The 23,440-nt window shown below is 47.1% G+C and overlaps 1 protein-coding gene across 25 annotated transcripts in view; it reads left to right on the forward strand.

Moving 5' to 3' along the window:
- Positions 1–23,440, forward strand: part of KIAA1217 (KIAA1217 ortholog) — a 362,069-nt gene that overhangs the window by 287,824 nt on the left and 50,805 nt on the right. For 13 of the 25 annotated variants that reach the window (XM_060192298.1, XM_060192288.1, XM_060192286.1 and 10 more), the window contains 3 exons: positions 12,905–13,009; positions 13,546–13,591; positions 17,751–17,921. In XM_060192298.1, coding sequence (XP_060048281.1) covers positions 12,905–13,009; positions 13,546–13,591; positions 17,751–17,921 — 322 coding nt within the window. Of the gene's footprint in view, positions 1–12,904; positions 13,010–13,545; positions 13,593–17,750; positions 17,922–23,440 lie in introns of all 25 variants that reach the window. The other 12 variants (XM_060192293.1, XM_060192294.1, XM_060192295.1 and 9 more) reach the window with 3 other exon arrangements.

A 23,440-nucleotide genomic window follows, 5' to 3' on the forward strand; every position in this document is an offset into this window, starting at 1 on the left:
GGAGGGGAGGGGAGGGGAGGGGAGGGGAGGGAAGGAGAGGAGAGGGGAGGGGAGGGGAGGAGAGGAGAGGAGAGGAGAGGAGAGGAGAGGAGAGGAGAGGAGAGGAGAGGAGAGGAGAGGAGAGGAGAGGAGAGGAGAGGAGAGGAGAGGAGAGGAGAGGAGAGGAGAGGAGAGGAGAGGAATGAGCGGGAGTGTTCCCCTTCTCTGAGTGAGTTGGTCACTTTCATGTGTTAAGGTAATGAGTGCGTTCCTGGCGCTGCCAAAAAGGCTGGGCAATCTGAGAAAACAAAAATCTGTGACAAATTTAAGTAACACAGAACAAAATAAAATAACACAAAGTGAGAGCGCGTTTACCTGAGGATTCTGCAGACTAGGGTTGGCAAAATAGTTCACTTGGGTAGTGTGTTGCTTTGCCATGTGCGTGACCAGGTTTGAGTGAGGCCTCCACCACGGTGAAGAAAGCTATGGTGCTGTCTCTCTTTTACTCTCTCTGTCTCTATCCAGAGAAGGAGAAGAAGAGAGTGGAGGATGAGGAGGAGGGAGGGAGGAAAGAAGAGAGGAAGGAAAGAATTTTACAGATCAGAAGCAGGTGGGATGGGGAGGCACATTTGCACAGCCCTCAGGGACCAATCAAGGAATGATCTTTCCAGAATGCTGACACCCTCTGTCCTTATAAGGCAAATTGCAGGCCTGCAGTCGGGTAGCCCAGAACATAATGCTCTTACCAGTCTGTACCTGTAGAAAAAATGAAGATTGTCACTTCCAGAGCATGAACAGTGAAGAACTAGCCTTAGGGGGGAGCCAAAGAGAATGCCAGAGTCAGCCATTTCATAAAGCAGGGTGCAGTCTTGGCTGGAGACTGGAGACTCTTGTCACCAGAAGGGAGGCAGGTTCTGGGGTGGTGACTCACTCCTGGAAGGGTTACTGAGCTGGGGGCCACAGGCTGGAGAGGGGTCTGCTGTGGGCTGGCCATTTATTGAGGAGAACCCCAGCCTTACTAAACCTTGGGACCTTCTAACCAGGAAGGGGTAGCTTTCAAAGCCCCGCTCCTTACCTGCATGGGGAGAAGCTTCATGATCAGTAAAGCTGCAAGTGTCTCTCCCTCTCTGTCTCCCCCTTCCTGCTCAGTTTCTCTGTCTGTATAAAAAAAAAACCAATTAAATAAAAATGTTTTCTTAAGTGAGTGGAAGGTCGCTTAATGCAGTGGAGAGTTCTCTATAAATGAGTTTCTCTGTAGCACCAGGAAATGAACCCAGGGCTCTGTGTAGGTGGCACTGCTGCTATGAGGCCTCCTTGCCCCCCTCCAATCATTACTGTTTTTTTTTTCCAGTTCTGTATCCTTAGGAGAGAGATATAGAGGAGAGAGGGAGAGACACCAAAATTCTGTGCTGTCTGCCCTCCACATAGCCTCCCATCACCCCCACTGTTGCCCGTGGGTCTCCTCTGTAGTGCTGGGACTCAAACCCAGAACCCCATGAAAAGCAAGGCCTGTGCTCTACCTGCTGAACGTTTTCACAGTCCTCCCACTTTATTATTTCTTTTGTTGCCCTTGTTGTTTACCGGTGGTGTTACTATTATTATTGTTACTATTATTGTTGTCATTGTTGTTGGATAGGACAGAGAGAAATGGAGAGAGGAGGGGAAGACAGAGAGGGGGAGAGAAAGATAGACACCTGCAGACCTGCTTCACCGTTTGTGAAGCGACTCCATTGCAGGTGGGGAGCCGGGGGCTCGAACTGGGATCCTTACATTGGTCCTTGCGCTTTGTGCCATGTGGGCTTAACCCACTGAGCTACCGCCCGCCCCTCCCCCCTCTTTATTTTTAAGATATGTTTTTGTGAGAGACCAGAGCACCACTCAGCTCTGACATGAAGCAGTATCAAGAATTGAACCTGGGGCTCGTGAGGCCTGCAATATCATCATCAGTCATCATCATTTACCAGAGCACTGTGCAGCTCTGGCTTATGGTGGCACAGGAGATTGAACCTGAAACTTGGAGCCTCAGATATGAGAGTTTCTTTGCAGAACCATTATGCTGTCTCCCCCACCCTGGCAACTCTTGTACTCAAACAGTGACCTATCTCCCCAGACTTCATTATTTTTATGAGAAACTAGAGCACCTCTCTGCCACATGCCATGCCAGGGACTGACCCTGGGGCCTCACACTTGCAAAGCATGGGCTTTACCACTTATTTTGCAATCAAATCATGAAGCCTTTGCCCTCTGCAGAAAGGAACAACAATGTGCTGGTCTCTGGGGCCTGAGAGATGCCACATCCTCCTGCCTGACTGGACTGGAGAGGCACAGCCTGCACTGACAGGAAGTTGTGAGGTAGCTGGGGCATGCTGGGCCATGCCCAGGGCCTGTGGGAGCCAGGAAATGATGCCTGTGCAGGCTGGGAGCACAGGCCTGGGTGTGGCTGAGCTTTGCCCACCTGCCTGAGGCCCTGCTTACACCTCTCCTCACTTTAGGATCACTGGAGCCTGCAGAAAGGAAGCCATGGGGCCTTGCTGAGTCTCTCCCAGTGAGAAAACACAGTTACTCTCCAGCTGTTCCTGGCAGGCTTTCAGACATGGCGTCACTGGCAGTGGGCACAAGAACATGGCAGGACCCTTAAGGGTGGACCAGGTATGTTCAGGCTTGGTCAGGCTGAGTGCCCATTCAGCCTGCTATGTTCCCCGACCCAAACTCCTGTGATTGACCCTGTTGGTACTTCCCTACTTCTGGACCTTTGCATTTGCTCTCCTCTGCTCCAGCCACCAGCTCTGAGGGGCCTCCCCCCTTCACCTTCCAAGTTGCAACATAGCAGCATAATCAAGTAAAGCTGTGAGAGGTGTTTGTTTATCCAGAAGTAGATCTATTGACAGATGTCTGCGTGTTTGCATTTCTTTCCTTAGTTTATCCTGCCACTGCCCTCATCTCCTAGATGATGAGCTCCACAGGACCATCCCGTTCTCTCCTTCACCCCTCTTGTCCAGCTCCTTCAGCTTTGCCTGGCTCTTCTTCATGGAAACTAAAAAAATATGGGAGTTGGGCAGTAGTGCAGCGGGTTAATCGCACGTGGCGCAAAGCTCAAGGACCAGCGTAAGGATCCCGGCCCCAGCCCCCGGCTCCCCACCTGCAGGGGAGTCACTTCACAGGCGGTGAAGCAGGTCTGCAGGTGTCTATCTTTCTTGCCCCCCCTCTGTCTTCCCTTCCTCTCTCCATTTCTCTGTCCTATCCAACAACAATGACATCAACAACAACAACAATAATAACTACAACAGCAATAAAAAAAAAAAAAAAAGGGCAACAAAATAGGGAAAATAAATAAATATAAAAATTTTAAAAAGCACAAAAAAAAGAAAAATGTGTTTACTGAGCAGAGTTGAGGGAAAAGGAGGTCTCAGTTGACACAGAGTCGCAATGTGCTTCTAGTCTCTCCTGCCTTGGTGACGTTATGAAGAAAAAAGAAATAGACATAGCTTTTCCCCTCTGAATCCTTGTCCACGAGACTCCCTCCCTCCCTCCCTTCCTTTTCCTTTGTGGGTGTCATTTCATGTAACCCATCCTCAGGGGTTGGATGAGCATCTTCGCTTTGGTTGGAAACGCTTTCCTGACTTGAGGCAAGCTTGGTTCCCCTGGGGAGAGGTTCCCCCACCCTGTGTCCCTGAGAAACCACACCGGAAGTGATGTGGAAGGAAAGTGATAAGGTACAAAGCAGCCACCTCCAATTATTTCCTTCTTCAGTCAGCCAGAAAGCCAAGTCAAACCAGCCATGGTCCAGGTCAGAGAGGCCAGAAGCAAGGGCATTCAGTCAGGACAGTGAAGCGTATGTAGGGTCCCACCAGAGAAATTCAAAGGGGGTTTCCCCAATACAGAGGGCAGGAGATGAAGGCACCAGGATGGAGGAAAAGAGTGTGGCTTTTGTGAATCAGAGAACTGAAGGCAGTCAAAGATCTCTACAGCAAACAGGCTTGGGGGCTTCAGATTGAGATAGTAAAGCCGCAACAGCTGAGAATTCAAGGTGGAGGATGTCTTTGAAGATGTGTGAGGCTCCATCATGCCAGACTTGAAAGGGTTACCAGTGTGGATGCTAAAGCTGTGAAGGGTGATGGACTGGGGTGGGGCAGACAGGAGCCCAGCTGCCCATATGGATGTCACCCGAGGCCATGAGGGAACTTTTAGGTGAGGAATTCAGAATCCAGAAACAGGTGAGATGCTGAGGGGGTCTGACAGACCGTGGCTGATGTGATGAGAGGAGGCCTAGAACAACACATCCCATCTTCCTTCTCACAAGCAGAGGGCAAGGCAGAAGTCACAGCCTTCAAGGTCAAGGTAATGCACTGTTTCTTCATGATCTTCTGTGAGTTTTGACTTCGTCTAAGGCTGAGAAATGTAGGGAAAAGTACAAAACTCTGGTGGTTACCCCAAGATGCACATAATAATGGGGAGACAGCATTAGGGCAGATGGGCTATTTCGAGGGACACATCATTGTAGCCCCCTCAGTGCCACCCCCCCACACACACACACACACCCTGTCAGTATCTCTAGGTGTCTCAGTGGGGCATTAGATTCACTGGGAACTGGGGGGAGACTGTCTTTATTCCTCTTATGCTAGTAGGTTAAGGCCCAAATAGAAAGCTCATTCTCAGAGTTACGTTGAGAGTTGACCACAAATCCAGACCATCTGAATGTCTACGCTCTGCTGAACCAATCTGAAGGCAGCCACTTTCATTACTTTGGTTATGTTTTCCCCTCATACCAGAGAGTCGGGGCATGCGCTAACAAGGGCCTAGCCTGCCTTTAAACCTGTTGTTCTTCAGCTCTGGAAAATGCCTTTGACTCTGCCAAGAGGAAAGTGCTTTCATTCACTTAGACTTCTCCCTCCCAGAAAAGAGGGAGAGGGAGAGGGAGCTGGGAGCTCTGCCTTTGTGAAAGAGATGAATGATTCCTCTTCTTCCTTCTCTTATTCCTGCTCCTCCTCCTTTTTGCTTTCTCCAAACCTTCCACCAGCCCCTCCCTGCCTCCCTCCCTTCCTACCTACCTATCTTCTTTCCTTCCTTCATTTTTATAAAGACAGAAATTGAGATGGAAGGGGAGATAGGAAGCAAAAGAAACAACCACAGCACTCCTTCACTCTCTTAAAGCAACACCAACACACACACACACACACACACACACACACACACACACACACACACACACACACACACACAGTCCAAGGGCTTGAACCTGGGTCCTGGAAAAACTCATGCTCTCCACCATACTGGTCCCCAGCACTTGCACAGTCCCCAGCACATATAAAATGCCCAAAGATCTTGTTGAGGGGCCAGGTGGTGGCACACCTGGTTGAACACACATGCTACAGTGTGCAAGGTTTGAATCTCCAGTCCCCACCACAGGGGGGAAAGTTTTACGAGTGGTAAAGCAGTGTTGCAGGTGTCTTTCTCTGTCTCTCCCCCACTCTATCACCCTTTTCCCTTTTGATTTCTGGCTATCTCTGTCTAATAAATAAATAAAGGTAATACCAAAATAAATTTTCTTTAAATCTTGTTGATGACTTCTTGACCATTTCTCTCTTCCTGTGTGGAGAGACATGAGAGGGAGTGAGTAGAGACAGGAAAACAATTCCAAAATATCAGCAGTAGAAGTGAACTGAGGGACAGCCCAATACATCCCCTCAGGATGCCAGCTCTGGTTACAGGAAGTGTATACTGGCTGCCCCAGTAGAGAGCCAGGCCAGGGGCTTCATGGTTACTAACTGCTTAGGAAGGCAGACACCTCTGACTGGGAGCTGCTAACATCAACATGATAGGCCAGGGGACCGCCAACTCCTCTGACACTTCTTTTGTATTTTGTTTTCTTCTTCCTCTCCTTCTTCTTCTTCTTCTTCTTCTTCTTCTTCTTCTTCTTCTTCTTCTTCTTCTTCTTCTTCTTCTTCTTCTTCTTCTTCTCCTCCTCCTCCTCCTCCTCCTCCTCCTCCTCCTCCTCCTCCTCCTCCTCCTCCTCCTCCTCCTTCCTCCTCCTCCTCCTCCTCCTCCTCCTCCTCCTCCTCCTCCTCCTCCTCCTCCTCCTCCTCCTCCTCCTCCTCCTCCTCCTCCTCCTCCTCCTCCTCCACCGGAACAGCTCAGCTCTGACTACTGGTGGTGCTGGGGTTCTAACCTGGAGGCTTCTCTACTTTGAATGCAGTGCTGTTGTGTCTCTCCACTCTGTGTCTCTCTCCCTTTCTGTCTCTTGTCCACTACTTTCAAAAAGTCCACTGAGCATGATGGCATTATGTACACAGGGAGGTCCAGTGATAAATTGAGTGACATGAAAAAAAAAAAGTGTATATTGGGACTGATGTCAGGGGGTAGAGTGGACTTTTTGCATGTATGAGGCCCTTGGTTCAATTCCTTGCACCAAATAAAAATGGTGGAATGGTGTTCTGGTCTCTCTCGCCTTCAAAAGAAAAAAAGTATAATTTTTTTTTTCTTAAAGCCTCTCCCAAATGCAAGTTTTTGGCCTCTGCTTTCTGAAGACACTTGACAGTCAGCTGTCTGGCTTCTGCCTCATCTCCACAGACAGAGGTGGGGCTTCCAGGAAAGCTGGTTGCTGCAGCAGGAATACAAATGCTGTGACAAGCACTTTTCTTGAATTGCACTTGGGCTTTTTATATTATTATTAATATTATTCTTAGGCCCAAAAAGATTCATTTAGCCAGGCTGACTTATGGCACTAAATAACTAGTTACCCAAATATACTAATCACATAAATACGGTTTATGGAATGGTATAAAATGGCTTATGAAGTCACTTTTAAACCATCTTTTCAACAGCAATTACAGCAGAGCTGTAATACCTTAAGCCAGATGATATTGGCAAGAATTAGCTTAAGTATCTTTAATATTCTGATGATTATCATCCATAATTGCCACAGTACTAAAATGACAGGGTTGTGTTTAATTCTCCTGCTTCCACTGCATTTCTCTTTTCCTTTTCACATTAAAACATTCCTCATAACGTGTCATCATAGGAGAAGACTGCGTAAGTTTCCAGTTGCTGTAATTTAGTTAGACCATAAATTGTTTCCAGATTACAAACCATGAAATGGAAAGACAATCTTACGTATGAATTTATAAATCAGATAATCCCCCTCAGCTGAATCCTGAAGCCAGAAACACTTGGATAATTAAATAGGAGGGCAAAGAAGGGGTGGGGTGGAATGTTTTCTCATTGTATCAAAAGAATTATATTTTCACAAAGTGGTTCCGGCCAAGATGGCGGAGCCCACAAGTGCAGTCTTGGTGCTGTGGCTACAAGTAAGCCCATTGTTTCCTGAGTATCAGGAGAAAATTCTCTTAATCGTCAAACTCAAGTGTTCTAAACTCTCCACATTATCTGACAGATGATGTCTCTTTTCTGGCAGCCCCCAAGAGGCCACCCAAGGAGCATTCATACCCCCCACTAATTGATATACAAGTGAAGGCCATGCAGGTGGCAAGTGAGACTGAATGTAGGCTTTATTTCTTCAAAGTATCCAACCTCCCATTCCAGGCAGGTCAGCAACTGTGTCAACACCAACCGTGAAGAGTAGCAAGAGCAGAGGGCTGTTTGGAGCGTAGTCTTTTTTCAGCCTCCTGAAACCAAGATCTGGAAGATTCCCAGTGAGAAGCCCACAGAGCCCCCAGAAAATGCAAAAAAAAAAAAATGTGTAGGAAGCCATCTGGATGTCCTAGAGGAGTTTAGTTAACCTGTGTACTCTGCATTCATAAGGACATTGACAGATAGCACGAAGGTCAACATCCCAGATTCTGAACCACTCAGGGTCTTGGTTTCAGATATTAATGCTGTTATTTCCCTTGTTGGACAAGCAACAAAAGCTGTGGAACAGAGCTGGATGAGAAAATTCATTGTTGGAACCCTAGTCAAGGCTATGCCTCCAGCCAGTGTTGGAAGCCTTTCCCATCTACAGTCATAGATGTAAACATTTATTTTTTTGATTTATTATTTATTTATTTATTTTGCCTTCAGGATTATTGCTGGGCCTCACTGCCAGTACTATGAATCCACTGTTCCTAGACGCTATTTTTCCCATTGTGTTGCCCTTGTTGTTGTCCTTGTTGTGGTTGTTAATTGTTGTTGAAGCTGTTGTTATTGTTGGATAGGACAGAGAAATGGAGAGAAGAGGGGAAGATAGAGATGGGGAGAGAAAGATAAGACACCTGCAGACTGGCTTTACCACTTGCAAAGTGACACCCCTACAGGTGGATGCCGGTCTAACTTCACGGGTGGTAGAGGGACGACCAGGGACTCATGGCTGAGCTGGGAAGCAGTATCTCATTTATTAATCAGATACATCACCTTTTGTGTATCTCTTCACCGGAAGTAGCAAGGGAAAGGAAATGACTAGGAGAGGGGGCGGAGCAAAAAAAAGAGCGTGAACAGAACATAGAAAGCTTCCATCTAACCAGTGGGGATTAAACCAATACCCTGCGGGCAGGGCAGGACTCAGGTAAAACAGTGATTATGTAAATAGACCACATCATAAGTAATACAAGCAAACCTAATGTGATGATCAAAACAGGAGGTCTTATAAGCAGAATTTAGAAGCATACCAACATTTCCCCCTTTCTTTTTAACTAATGGCCATAGTATCAGGAGTATGGGATGAACAGAAACCTATATCGTACAGACATTTTCAAAAGAACTGGCAGAAGACATGGAGGAACAAGTAAGAGAGCAGCAAGAACCAGTGTAATGCCAAGGGGAGGCCTGAGGGGGCGTTTCCTGCCTCAAAGGGCAAGGCCTATCAGGGGAAAGGGCATTTCTTGCCTCTGGGGGCGTTTCACGCCTCAAAGGGCTGTTTCCTGCCTCTGGGGGCGTTTCATGTCTCAAAGGGCGTTTCCTGTCTCTGTGGGCAGGACCTAGTAAGGAGGGGGTGTTCCTACCTCTGTGGGCAGGGCCTGCAGGCAAGGGGACGTGCCCTGATATAAACATTTCTTTTCCTCCTTCAAAGGACTATCAATTATTTGTTGTGGAGATTGGCCTGTGACATTACATAGTTTTCAGGTGTGTGTCATTGAAAACCAACAGGTGCATCCCTTTCGTCCTGGTTTATGCCACCCTTCATCCTCCCATCAGTCTTCAAGTATTACCATCTTCTGTGTGTACTTGGACAGCCCCCGTGACTTCCTGCCCCATATTTGAGTTTTTACAAAAACTATTAAACTGCTTCCTAAAACAAGACATTATTTGCATTCATCTAGAATTTGAATTTCTTTTTTTAAAAAAATTATCTTTATTTACTGGATAGAGACAGACACCTGGTGGTCTGGAAGATGGTGCAGTGGATAAAGCATTGGACTTTCTTGTGTGTGTGTGTGTGTGTGTGTGTGTGTGTGTGTACTTCCAGGGTTATCGCTGGGACTCAGTGCCTGCACTAGGAATCCACTGCTCCTGGAGGCTATTTTTTCCCATTTTGTTGCCCTTGTTGCTATTGTTGTCATTGGTGTTGGATAGGACAGAGAGAGATTGAGAAAGGAAGATAGGACAGAGAGAGATTGAGAGAGGAGGGGGAGAGAAAGATAGACACCTGAAGACCTGCTTCACTGCTTGTGAAGCAACCTCACTGCAGGTAGGGAGCCTGGGGCTCAAACCAGGATCCTTACGCTGGTCCTTGCATTTTGCGCCATGTGCACTTAACCTGCTGTGCTACCTACCACCCAGCCCCCTAGGAGCACTTCTTTTGGGAGCTCTGGATACACCTCCACCTTAGGGTCCTGAGACTGTCTTCCTGCACTTCTGTGGAAAGATGGCGGCACCAGACAACTCTTAGCCAGTACCTGGCCTGTCATTCATTTCCCAAGAGTACTTTTGTGTGATCCTGAGGTTCCTTTGGGGCTGTCAGCATGACCAACCATATCCCATTGTTCTTGAAATGTCCCTGTAACCTGGCTGTGATAAGCTTGGGATCCGTAGCAATATGTTTCCTTCTGTAGAATTTCCTAACCAATCTTTTTCAATATGAAATTTTACAATATTTTTATTAGCTTTATTTATTGGATAGGTAGCCAGAAACCAAAAGGGAGGGGGTGATAGAGAGAGAGAGAGACACCTGCAGCACAGCTCCACCACTTGCAAAGCTTTCCCCCTGCAGGTGGGGACCAAGGGCTGGAACCCAAGTCCTTACACATTGTAACATGTGTGCTCAACCAGGTGCACCACCACCCACCCACCCCTTTTTTTCTTTTGACACACTCACTATTTGAAGACCACAGGTCTAGCTTAAAAGGCTCTCCAGCACAAAGATCTAGCATTCACTGCTGTGCCTGGAAACACCTAAAACATCGATTCCTGATGTTCTCATGGTGTGAGATCTCTTTCCATGTCATTCAGTAGGGAGATCAAACTATTAAAGTAATGTGGATTGTGAAGGCAGAAGACTGGCATTGTGAAATGACATTCTGTGTTTCCTATGGTGCTGAGGGCCACGGTCCAATGATAGAATGCAAGGTCCAGAAGTTGTACATGGACAGAATTGCCCTTGAAATCAAACCTACATGGGAGCTGGACGGTAGTGCACTGGTGTAAGTGCACATAGTTCAAAGCTCAAGGATGGGTACAAGGATCCTGATTCAAGCCCCCGACTCCCCACCTACAGGGGAGTCGCTTCACAAGCAGTGAAGCAGGTCTGCAAGTGTCTGTCTTTCTCTCCCCCTCTGTCTCCTCCTCTCTCGATTTCTGTCTGTCCTATCCAACAGCAACAATAACAGAAATGCAACAATGGGCAAAAATAAAGAGATGGCTGCCAGGAGCAGTGGATTCATAGTGCAGGCACTGAGTCCTAGTGATAACCCTGGAGACCAAAGAAAACAGAAAAAGAAAGAAAGAAGAAATTCAGCATACAGCTGTCTTGAGCTTCATGAAATTCAAGACATAGCTACAGCACCTCTCAAAATGTCCAATTAAACTAGTTTTAATTTTGCCAGTAAAAAAAAGAAAGAAAGAAAGAGAGGTAGAGAGAAAGAAAGAAAGAACAGACTACAAGATTATTCCTATTTTGTACCAGACAAAGTAGTTGGCTTGTATTTAAAAGTGACTTTGTTTGAATGTGCTATTTATAGTAATCTCCACTACTCACACTAGTAGAGGCCTCTGGAACTGATTGAGCCCAGTGGTGGCGTCTGTGTGTGTATGGGGGGGGGGGGGGGTCACTTCTCTGACTTAAGTCATGGCAGAATACCTGCTCATGGAGTCTGCCAGCATCACTCAAACAATTCTGCCCTATCTCTGGTTGCTCTTATCTTATGCTTTTTATGTTTTTCCATTGTTCATTTGTGATTAATAATGTCTTACAAGATTGTAAGATCACCCTGTCGAGGCCCACACCACACCCACCACCACCAAGTTTCTGTGTGCCCACTTCCCCCCTCCCAGAGGTCTCACAAGTCTTGGAAAGTGTTTGCTTCTGTTTTTTTTTTTTCCCCTTCTCCACTACCTTTTTTTTTCCTCCCACCCTCTTTCCAGGTCTCCTTCCTCTAATCTTCTCTGGACACCTTCATTCTGGTGTCTGTGTCCATTGGTTTGTCCTTTTATTTCATCTCGTATGATCATCAATTTTATATCCTTATATTGCACTCACGGGTGAAATCATCCAGTACTCGTCTCTTTCCTTTTGACTGAATCCCCTGAAGCTCCTTCTATTTTGCTGGGAATAAGTATTCCATTGTATAAATAATGGGCCATATCTTCCTTGTCCAGTGGGCCCCTCCCTTGCTTCCACATTCTAGCTGTTGTACCAAACACTGCAATAAATGCTGGGATGGGGAGAATGTCTTTTTTGTCTTCATGGTTTTTTGTATTTGGGGGTGCTGGGTACCCAGAGGTAGGGTTTCTGGATCACGTGGCCACTGTATCTTTTAGCTTCTTGAGGAAGCTCCGTGACACTTTCCATAGTGGCTGCATCAGGTTTTAGTCTACCCACAATGCATGAGGATTCCTTTTCCTCTTCGCCTTTGTCTCACCCTCTCTTGTTTGTAACTACCAAGCAGGTGTGACTGAATGCACACACAGTGACAGATGTGATGCCTTCTGCACTTGGCAGAATTCGCTTCGTCATGCTGTTGTTCTTTATGATGTGTTGAAAATGATGCTAATAGTTCTGTGAAACTGCCATTGATGTGAGGTGCAGGAATGTGAGCCTGTTTGAAAAAGCCCAACCATGATGTAACCTTAGAGGCTCCTGAACAGAGAGGGGTAGTGTTTTGTGGCCTCCCTGTGCAAACAAGACAGAGGAAGAGGGGTGTATTTCATTAATGTCTTGGGCTGGTCCACTTACTAGGGATATTTGTTTTTCTTACCTGTTCTAGTATAAGCCCCCAGGCTTAAGTTCCTCTGACGTTAAATAGAGTATCCTCTGCTTTCAAGTCAGATATCAGTTTCAATCATACTTTTCCATGGTCTCAATCTGTGTTGGCCTTAGGCTAAAATAATAATAATAATAATTAAATGGCTGTGGTATACACAAGATATATCTCCATCATTTGCATCAAAACCAGCCAGAAGCACCTGAACAGAGGAGCACGAATGGGAAGTGTGCCACCAGGCTGGTCTGGGGTGCCACTGGCAGGGCAGCAAAAAGGCAGGGCAGAACATCACTCCCACCCCCCAAGGCATGGAGTGCACATAGAAAGATTCCCAAGGCTGGCAGGAGGCCCCTGCAGGTGGGCACTGGAGCTTTTCAGCAGGGTCACTGGGTTCTCCTAAACCTGTCCTCAGATCTCCAGCTCAGTGGGGGAATCTATAGACCGTCCACTCATCCTGTGCCAGGCTGAGCTGAACTCTGATGGCCTCCGAGGAGGTGTCTTTAATAACCACTCGCCTGGAGAAACACCAGTCTGAAATCAACAGAGCTTTAACAAAGGATTCTCTTGTTTTACAGAGAGAGGATGCAAGCCATGGAGAAACAGATCGCCAGTTTAACTGGCCTGGTTCAGTCGGCGCTTTTTAAAGGGCCCATAACAAGTAGTAGCAGAGAGGCGTCTAGGTAAAGAGAAGCCAGCCAACCAATCACTGGGAGTCACTCCATCTCTGTTTCTCTTTAATCATTAAGACAACTCATTCATTCAAATCCGTGTTTGGTTCTGTTTGTTTTCCCCACTATCATTTCAAGGCTGACAATATTCACATCTTTATGAATCATGGTTTGTTTGGTGCTTAGCCTTTTATTTATCTTATTTTATTTTCCTTCTGGTAATTCTTGGTCGAAGGTAACTTTGGCCCAAGAAGGGTCAGCGGGCTTCCCAGTGCATGTGGCTCCATGCACCTTCTCACCGAGCCTGCAACCCCCACCCACACATCCCCCTCACCCACCAGCGTCTCAGGCTCCCATCCGGGTCCGGGTGTGTCTGCATACCTGGGAAGCCCTCGCCACCCAGGCCAGTTGTGGTGCTGATACTCAAACACCCTCATCGCTTCATACCATCACTCGCTGCTGCTACTTGCTTGGGGTAGTGAGTGGAAGGGGGCAGAAAAGCATCTGGGAAACTATAGTTCTGACTCTTTCTCTCTTTTTCAATTCAGTGAGAAAATGAAAAGCACAGCCAGCAAGAACCACGTGGACAGTGCAGGTGAGTATTACTTGGAGTTGGGGGAAGGGACCTCAGACTACCTTTGTGAGGCTCAGCCATTCCCTGACTGACCTAGAGCCTGTGGTGTCAGAGGCTGCCAGGCCTCCCGCTGCTGAATGCTGACATTCCAGATGTGTTGTTATCTCGGGGGCCCGAGTGGTCCATCTTCATTCATTTACACAGCTGTTCATGCACACGTTACCCATGTGTGTGGCCGGAGAGTCAGCAGGTCTGTGTGCGCTTGTCACTGGGCAAGGGCAGGGGCGTCACTCACATGGGGCTGCCTGTCTGGGACTCCTGGGCCCGTGGGACGGGGGAGTGTGCAGGGAATCGCAGGACACGAGGGGGAGAGAAATTTGCAGACTGAATGCTCAGCCAGCAGCTCCAGCCTAGACCTACACCAGAGACATCTCCCTGAGGAAGTGATGCAAACTAAGTGTATAGAGAGAAGGGACAGCCATCTAGGATGAGAGAGAGAGAGCACAGGCAGATGCTGTGAGAAGGAATACAGATGTTAGTCCAGGGAGATAGCAAAGCAGTAAGACGCCAGACTTGCATAAGAGAAGCCTCAGAGTCCATCCTCGGCACCACCAATAGCAGAGTTGAGCGGTGCTCTGGTGAAAACAATAACAATTTAGATGTTTTCATTGCAAAAGGAAACCATTGAGACATTCTACCCTGGGGAAGGACCTCAGCCTGGCTTCAGAGTGGAAATGAACAGGAGAGGTGAGGGACAGAAGGGAGTCACACTGGCCAAGCAAGACAGGAGGAGAAGGTGTACTCAGACTAGGTCTGCTTTTCAAATGTCAGCATTTCCCCCAAAAGAGACCCTGGTTATATTCCCAGTGGAGTTCAGTCATATCCAGGTATATGTAAAGCTCTTATTCTTCTGGCTCCGGGCAGGTCTCTGGCAAAAAAAAAAAAAAAAAAAAAAAAAAATGCGTAGAAATAAAAGTCCTTACCCAGGACTTGTCCAGTGACTGGTGTGCACAGGAAACGTGGCAAGTTGAGTGAAGCCTGTAATTGGGCGAAGCCACAGAGTTTCGTGCAGCACAGTGACGGGTGCAAAATTGGGCACTTCCTTTGACACCTGTGAGCTGCAGTGCTGCTGTACAGGGAGAGCCGGCTCCCCCAGGGCCTTCTCACTGGATCGCTTGGTTGACAACAAAATCACTCAGCAGTCTGAGCTTCAGCCAGATCACTAACACGCGGCAGTTACTGAACTGGCCCTTAAGAGCAATTGCCAACTTGGTTTGGAGGTACATATGCAGGCTCTTATTGGAATGTGTGTGTGTGTGTGTGTTTTAATTAATTCATTCATTCTTGTTGGATACAGACAGAGAGAAATTGAGAGAGGGATAAGGAAGGTAGAGAGAGGAGGACAGAGACACCTGCAGCTCTACTTCACCACTTACGAAGTCCCGTCCCCACCCCACCCCCCGTAGATGAGGACCAGAGGCTTGAACCTGGGTCTTTGCACACTGCAGTGTGTACACTTACCCACGTGTACCACCATCTGGCCCCCCTCAGGTGGATTATAAATTTAAAGGGTTAGAAAGTCCCGTGAACTTGGAGAAAAGATTGCTGTGGGGGCTCTTGGGGACTGAAGGTAGAGAAAATGGAGAGAATTTGGTCAAAACATAGAAAGTTCCAGTTAAAAGATAAGTCTGAGGGTTCTCATATACCACCAGGCGGGTGCACTTAATAACACTGTGACTCAGACTTGACCATGGGTGAGAGAGTAGAAATTACATGTTCTCGCCACATAAAAGAGACGATAAGCATGCAGCTGGATGGTGGTGTGAGGCGGTCACACTGCAGCTCTCAAGGAGTCAAGTCGGCACACTGTACCCCTGCAAGCTGCCAAATCCGTGTCACTTAGAACCGACACGCATCATCTCAGTGAAGACGGGGGAAGTCAAAGAGCTTAGCAAACAATAACATCTTGATTCCCCTGGATCCTATTCTAGAAAAGGCTAGTGTTCTAATCATTAGTGTACTGTTGTTCAAGTCAAATACATTTCTTCCCATCACAGCTAATGAAATTGAAACAGTTATCAAAAATATTCCCAAAAATAAAAGTCTTGGACCAGATGGTTTTACAAATTAACTCTACAAAACCTTTAAAGAAGAACTAATACCTCTACTTTTAAAAGTCTCCCAGGAGATTGAAGACACTGGAGTACTCCCTGCCAGCTTCTATGAAGCCAACATCACTCTGATACCGAAAGCAGACAGGGACACAACCAAAAAAGAAAACTACAGACCAGTTATCTCTGATGAACATAGATGCTAAAATATTGAACAAAATTCTAGCCAACCAGATACAGTAGGATATTAAAAAGATTGTTCATCATAACCAAGTGGAGTTTATCCCAGGCGTGCGAGGTTGGTTTAATATACGTAAATCAATCAATGTGATCCACCACATCAACAAAAGCAAGACCAAAAACCACATGGTCATATCAATAGATGCAGAGAAAGCCTTTGACAAAATACAACATCCCTTTATGATCAAAACACTACAAAAAGTGGGAATAGATGGAAAATTCCTGAAGATAGTGGAGTCTATATATAGCAAACCTACAGCCAACATCATACTCAATGGTGAAAAACTGGAAGCATTTCCACTCAGATCAGGTACTAAACAGGGCTGCCCACTATCACCATTACTATTCAACATAGTGTTGGAAGTTCTTGCCATAGCAATCAGGCAGGAGCAAGGAATTAAAGGGATACAGATTGGAAGAGAAGAAGTCAAACTCTCCCTATTTGCAGATGACATGATAGTATACACAGAAAAACCTAAGGAATCCAGCAAGAAGCTTTTGGAAATCATCAGGACATACAGTAAGGTGTCAGGCTACAAAATTGGCATTACTCTATTCAAACACTAAGTTAGAAGACGTTGAAATCCAGAAATCAATTCCTTTTACTATAGCAACAAAACCAATAAAATATCTAGGAATAAACCTAACCGAAGAAGTGAAAGACCTGTATACTGAAAATTATGAGTCACTACTCAAGGAAATTGAAAAAGACACAAAGAAGTGGAAAGATATTCCATGCTCATGGGTTGGAAGAATTAACATCATCAAAATGAATATACAAATTTTACAAATATTTATCTGGAGCCAGAAAAGACCTAGAATTGCCAAAACAGTCTTGAGAAGAAAGAATAGAACTGAAGGCATCACACTCCCAGATCTCAAATTGTATTATAGGGCCATTGTCATCAGAATTGCTTGGTACTGGAACATGAATAGACACAGTGACCAGTGGAATAGAATTGAGAGCCTGGAAGTAAGCCCCCAGACCTATGGATATCTAATCTTTGACAAAGGGCCCCAGACTATTAAATGGGGACAAGGGAGTCTTTCTACAAATGATGTTGGAAAAAATGGGCTGAAACATGCGGGAGAATGAAACTGAACCACTACATTTCACCAAATACAAAGTAAATTCCAAGTGGATAAAGGACTTGGATGTTAGACCAGAATTATCATATACTTAGAGGAAAATATTGGCAGAACTCTTTTCTGCATAAATTTTAAAGATGGGGGTAGCTGGCAGTAGCGCAGTGGGTTAAGTACAGGTGGCACAAAGCACAAGGACCTGCATAAGGTTCCTGGTTCGAGCCCCTGGCTCCCCACCTGCAGGGGAGTCACTTCACAGGCAGTGAAGCAGGTCTGCAGGTGTCTATCTTTCTCTCCCCCTCACTGTCTTCCCCTCCTCTCTCTATTCTTTCTGTCCTATCCAACAATGATGACATCAATAACAACAACAATAATAACTACAACAGTAAAATAACAGGGCAACAAAAGGGAATGAATAAATAAATATTAAAAATATATATTTAAAAAAAAAGAAATAAAGAGAATCCCCAGTCAAAGGCACTAACTTTTCTGCTTAGAGACAGACTTCACAGCACCCAAGCTGCCCCCACCCTAGCAAGACACAAACATGTAGCACCATCCCTGCCTTTGATAAGGCACAAGCCCCAACCAGAGAACTATCTCTCCTTGCCCAGAAATGGATTATTTCAAACAGTTACCAGTGGTCATCAGTGCTGGGTTGGGACGCACCACTTCGCCTTTGTTTCCAGGCCTCCTCAGCTCTCTGATGCTCTCTCTCTCTCTCTCTCTCTCTCTCTCTCTGGCAGGAACGCCCCATGCTTTGGTCGGGAAGACGCTCAGCGCCCTGGAGTGCACGGGGCCACCCAGCCAGCCACTGCCCGCGGGCACCCCGGCCCTACACGCCAGCCTGCTGCACATGAGACGCAGCGTGGCTGAACTCCGGCTCCAGCTCCAGCAGATGCGGCAGCTCCAGGTACCTTCCGGGCTCCACACAGGTCTTCCCCCACCCCCACCCCCCACACACACACATACACATGCCCTGTCGGGTGGAGCCTCCCCTAAATCCTGAACCCTCTCTTCCTGGGGCTGGAGGGCTCTCTGGAGAACCTGCCAGTCCTGACACATGGGCCTGCAGCCCTCACCCCCACTCAGTCCTGGTCTGGAACCTTCCACTGCAGTAGAGGCTTCAGGATATAGACAGGTGTGTGAGCACCCTCCGCGACCTCTTCCACATGCAGAAGGTGTTAGGCAGCTGGGTTTGGGGCTGGAGTCTCCAGTGCCAGCTGAGGCTTCCTGCTCAGCCTGCCTGCTCCTTACTCCTGCCCAGGGGTGAGCACAGGACTGGGAGGTCGGTGAGCTCAGCTTGGTCCCTTCTGTCAAAAACTGTGATTGTGTTTACAAACAAGGGTTTGGACTGGAAGATGAGGAGAATTCAGGAGAGGCGTTGTGAGTGGCTTGTTAAGAAAAGCCTCAGCATTTTGTTGGGCTAGCGTGTCCTATTGTTTGGTATCTTTCTTGGTGATTTACCTGTGTTGTACACAACGATAAGACTCCAGGTGCATTTTCATGCCCAGCTAGCTACACTGCACGTGAGTCATCACTGGCCCTTCACCCTAGTTCTGTGTCTGATGGTAGGGTTGGGGGTTGAACCTGGAGACTCTGAGCCTAAGGCATGAACATTTGTTGCAAGGGTGGGGTGGTAGCGCAGCGGGTTAAGCGCAAGTGGTATGAAGCACAAGCACCAGCATAAGAATCCCGGTTCGAGCCCCGGCTCCCCACCTGCAGGGGAGTCACTTCACAGGCGGTGAAGCAGGTCTGCAAGTGTCTATCTTTCTCTCCCCCCCCCATCTCCCCTCCTCTCTCCATTTCTCTCTGTCCTATCCAACAACGACGACATCAATAACAACAACAATAATAACTACAATAGTAATTTTTTTAAAAAACAAGGGCAACAGAAGGGAAAATAAATAAGTCAAGTTTGTTTCATCTCCTTGGCCCCAGGTTCATCAATTCCTTAGCCACAGAGTTGCAGTAAAGTCCAAGAGACAGTCTGGCTACCTTTTATTTCTTTTATTTTGTAAGTTCCTGTTCTTTAGTCACATATAGTACACATATGGGTGAAACCATCCTTCACTTCTTTATTTATTTCACTGAGCTGAGCACAATTCCCTCTAGTCACACGCATTTTTGTTTGGAATGACACAGAGTGGTGTTTCCATTATCTAGACCCACCCCCCAACTTCTCTATCTAGTCCTCTGTTGTTCTGTGCTGAGGTTGTTTCTTTTTATTTCCTTTTCCTCTTTTCTTCCTTCCTTCCTCTCTTTCTTTCTTTCTTCCCTTTTTTAACCAGAGCACTACTCAGCTCTTGTTTATGGGGATTGAACCTAGGACTTTGGAGCCTCAGGCAAGAGAGTCTCTTTGCATAACCATTATGCTATCTATCCCCTTCCCACCCTCCTAGCTTGTTTCCATACCTGAACTGTTAGGAATAGTGTAGCCATGAGCATAGGGCTGCCTGTTTCCTCCATTGTATGGGGCTGTCAGAAAAGTCATGACATATGTTTCTATGTAAAAATGCTTCATGACATTTCCGACAGTCCAGTATTTTCCTTTACCTTTCTCCATTGCTAAGGAATTGATGAACTTGGGGCTAGGGAGATGAAGGGAGATGACAGACTGTTTTCCACAACAGGTTTTTATGCCTTAGGGTCAGAGTTTCCAGGTTCAATCCCAGCCCCACCATAAGCCAGAACTTAGCAGTGCTTGATTAATAACAGTAGTAATAAGGGGTCAGGTGATGGCGCACCTAGTTGAGCGCACATATCACAATGTGCAAGGACCCAGGTTCAAGCTCCTGGTCCCCACCTGCAGGGGGAAAGCTTTGCGAGTGGTGAAGCAGTGCTGCAGGTGTCTCTCTGTCTCTCCCCCTCTCTATCACCTCTTCCCTCTTGACTTCTGGCTGTCTCTATCCAATAAATAAACATAATAAAAATTTAATAATAATAATAAAACAATAATGAGGGTACACAAAATGCATGCTTGCTAAGAGAAGCTTATTGGCGAGCAAACCCTGTAAATTTCAGGCAGTAGCACATAGTATCTACTGGCTCTGAACAACAAGCAACTGTATTGTAGGTCTCTGTGAGATCCTGTGCATGTCTGCCTGGCGTATCAGGGCACCTTTGGCAGTAGCTGGGCACTGAGGTTGCGGTGATGACTCAGATGTTACCCAGACCTCCTCCCCGACTTAGAGAAACATGTGGTCCCGACATTGCAAAAAGGCAGAGCCCATCACAGCCACAGAGGTGTGGCATCCCCGTGGCCAGTGGGATGTAACCCCCTGAATCTGGAAAGTTCATTAAGAAACGGGCTTCCAACTGTTCCTCACCCTTCAGCTCTCTGATGGCCTGAGCCCTGGCTCTTTCCCCACTTAATGAAAGCTAAGGTGATTTTCTCTGAACCTCCACCTACCAGGGAACTGACAAAGGACCACTAGCTACAGAAGGCTGCCTGTCACAGATCCTAAGGATATGGTTTGGACCAGGAGACAGGGGGCAGAGTCCAGCCTTGAACCCTGGGTTCAATCCCCAGCAGCATGGACAGCACCAAGCAGAACTCTCTGGATGGCAGAGCAGTTCTTTGGTGTCTCTCCCTCTATCTCCTCTCTCTTTCTGTGTGTCTTCCTAACGCCTCCTTAGAAATCTGAGCAGGGGAAAGGCTAGGTGGTGGTACACCTGTTAAGAGTACATAGTACTAAGCACAAGGAACCATTCAAGGACCCTGGTTCTAGCCCCCAGCTGCCCACCTGTAGGGGGGATGCTTCACAAGTGGAGAAACAGGTCTGCAGGTGTCTGTTTTTCTCACTCCCTCTCTGTCTTTCCCACTCTCTCAATTTCTCTCTGTCCTATCCAATAAAATGGGGTGGGGGGGAGCCACCAGGAGCAGTGGATTCATAATGCAGGCACCAAGCCCCAGCAATAATCCTGGATGCAAAAAAAAAAAAAAAATTGAGCAGGGGAGGCTGTGTGGTATTATCACAGCCTCTAGATCCAGGGTCCATTCCCCAGATCTGCATAAAGCAAATACATGAACACAGTGTACTGCTCAGAGCTCAGGTCTCCAAAGCCTCCTGTCAGGTGACATCCCAGACACCTAGAAGATGCCACGCGCATCCCCGTCGCCTCTTCTGGGTGAAGTTCTGCATCCTTGCGATGTGATTCTACTTGTGTGTAGCAGGTTTAAAGATGCTCTGCAGTGAGATGTAGCGTACAGGCTGGACCTGGGCATGTCCAGAGCTGACAAAGTCAAGTGCACAGAGTGTCTCACGTGAAGGGGAGAAGGCCATGGCAACCGGGCCCTGCCACCAACAGCTTTTGCATAAGGGATAGAGTCCAGTATGTCTACAGGAGACTTTAACAATATGGATTTTATGTGAAATAATCTGCATAATTAAATGTTGGAAAGTAATTTAAAAAAAAAGTTCATGCCCTGCCAGCAGGATGAGACAGCTAGAGCCCTGGGCAGGCCCTGCCAGCTCACAGGTTCTTCTGGGGTTGATGCAGGGCAAGCCCCCTTTTGACGCCACTCCTGCCATTTTGTCCCACCTGTGGGGCCACTTGGAAACTGTGAGGTTCTCCTCAGCTCCTCCTAAGAAAGAAATTCCTAAACAAGCCATCTTATGGCTACCTACACCGCTTTCAACAGTGAGCGTGTGGGGGCTGTCAGGTGCCCCACTGGGCCTAGTGCACACGCTGCCATGTGCACAGACCTGGGTTTGAACCCCTGCCCACCACAGAGAAGCACCTGCAGTGGGGACGCTTCTCGAGTACTGGAGGATGTTTCTGTATCTCCCTTTCTTTCTCTGTCTCTTTCCCACTCTTTATCTCTCCATCTCTCACTTTTGCAAAAGAAAAAAAAAAGAGAGAGAGTGAGAGGGGGCGAGAAGGAGGGAGGAAAAAAGAGAGGGAGAGAGGAAATGCCCCCCCAGGAACAGTGGAGTTGTGTAGGTGCCAAGTCACAGCAATAACCCTGATGACAAAATAAATAAATAAATAAATAAATAAATAAATAAATAAATAAATAAATAAATGTTTGGGGGCAGGGGAGTCGGGTGGTAGCACAGCGGGTTAAGCGTATGTGGTACAAAGTGCAAGGACCAGTGTAAGGATCCCGGTTTGAGCCCCCCCCCCAGCTCCCCACCTGCAGGGGAGTCGCTTCACAGGCAGTGAAGCAGGTCTGCAGGTGTCTATCTTTCTCTCCCCCTCTCTGTCTTCCCCTCCTCTCTCCATTTCTCTCTGTCCTATCTAACAACGACGACACCAACAACAATCATAACTACAAAAACAATAAAAACAACAAAGGCAACAAAAAGGAAATCAATATTTTTTTAAATCTTTTAAAAAAAAAAAAGTTTGGGAACAGGAATGGAATAGCTTCCACATAAGCACCACAAACCCCTGAGGCATGGCCACAGGAGCTCATGTTTGTGGTAGGGGCGTCACACAGTCTGTGGGTGGCTGGCGTCCTTGCGTCTCCCTCACACCCCCACACTAGCCACTCCTCATGACCTTTGCTCCACGGTGACTCAGTGCAGAATCTTAGCTGCTCAAACAAAAAGGCCATTCGGTCAAGGTCAGGGCTTGCCTTGCCGGTTTGATCCCCCAGCTTCCTGGACTGCCCAGCTCTCCTGGCTCTCCCGGTCTGACGAAGATAGAACGTCGTGCTGGAGCTTGGAAGTCTGCACAGTCCTGCTCCACCCAGGAAGGAACCGCACTTTGCTTCCTAAGGGGGCTACTGCCCTCTCTCCTCTCCTCTCCCTCTGCCTCACAGCCCAGCCAGCTTCCTCCCGCTCCAGCCTGTCTACTTCAACAAAAACCGCTTAGAAATAATTAAGCCATCACAGCAAAACCACCCCTCCCCACTTCAGCATATGTATTCTTCGCCCAAAGTGAAGTGTTCCTCCAAGGTGATTATAAGCCCAATAATGGAGATAGGCGAAACTCTGCGGAATGGTCTCAAAAGAACAAAAATTGAATTATAAATTCAAATGTTCTTTGAACTGTGTTATAAAATAGTGAAACTGAATGCAATCTTTTATGCTTGGCAGCCAGCTCCAGTAATTAGATAATTAAATCACTGGAAAATCCTAGACTATAATGCATATACTATTTAAGCATTTTCAGAACCAATGAATTATTCTCAGCCATAGGAATTAGATGTAGACACAGTGTGGTGGTGGTGGGGATTCTAATGGAGCACAAAGACTGTCGAGAGAGGCAAGAAGAACCAAAGAAGTTGATTGAGAAAGTGATTAAAACTCTGTTCAGGGGAGTCGGGCAGTGACGCAGCGGGTTAAGCGCAGGTGGTGCAAAGCACAAGGACCAGCGGAAGGATCCCAGTTCGAGCCCCCAGCTCCCCACCTGCAGGGGAGTCACTTCCCAGGCGGTGAAGCAGTTCTGCAGGTGTCTGTCTTTCTCTCCCCCTCTCTGTCT

The sequence above is a fragment of the Erinaceus europaeus genome, chromosome 6, assembly GCF_950295315.1.
Source record: "Erinaceus europaeus chromosome 6, mEriEur2.1, whole genome shotgun sequence".
Classification (NCBI taxonomy): domain Eukaryota; kingdom Metazoa; phylum Chordata; class Mammalia; order Eulipotyphla; family Erinaceidae; genus Erinaceus; species Erinaceus europaeus.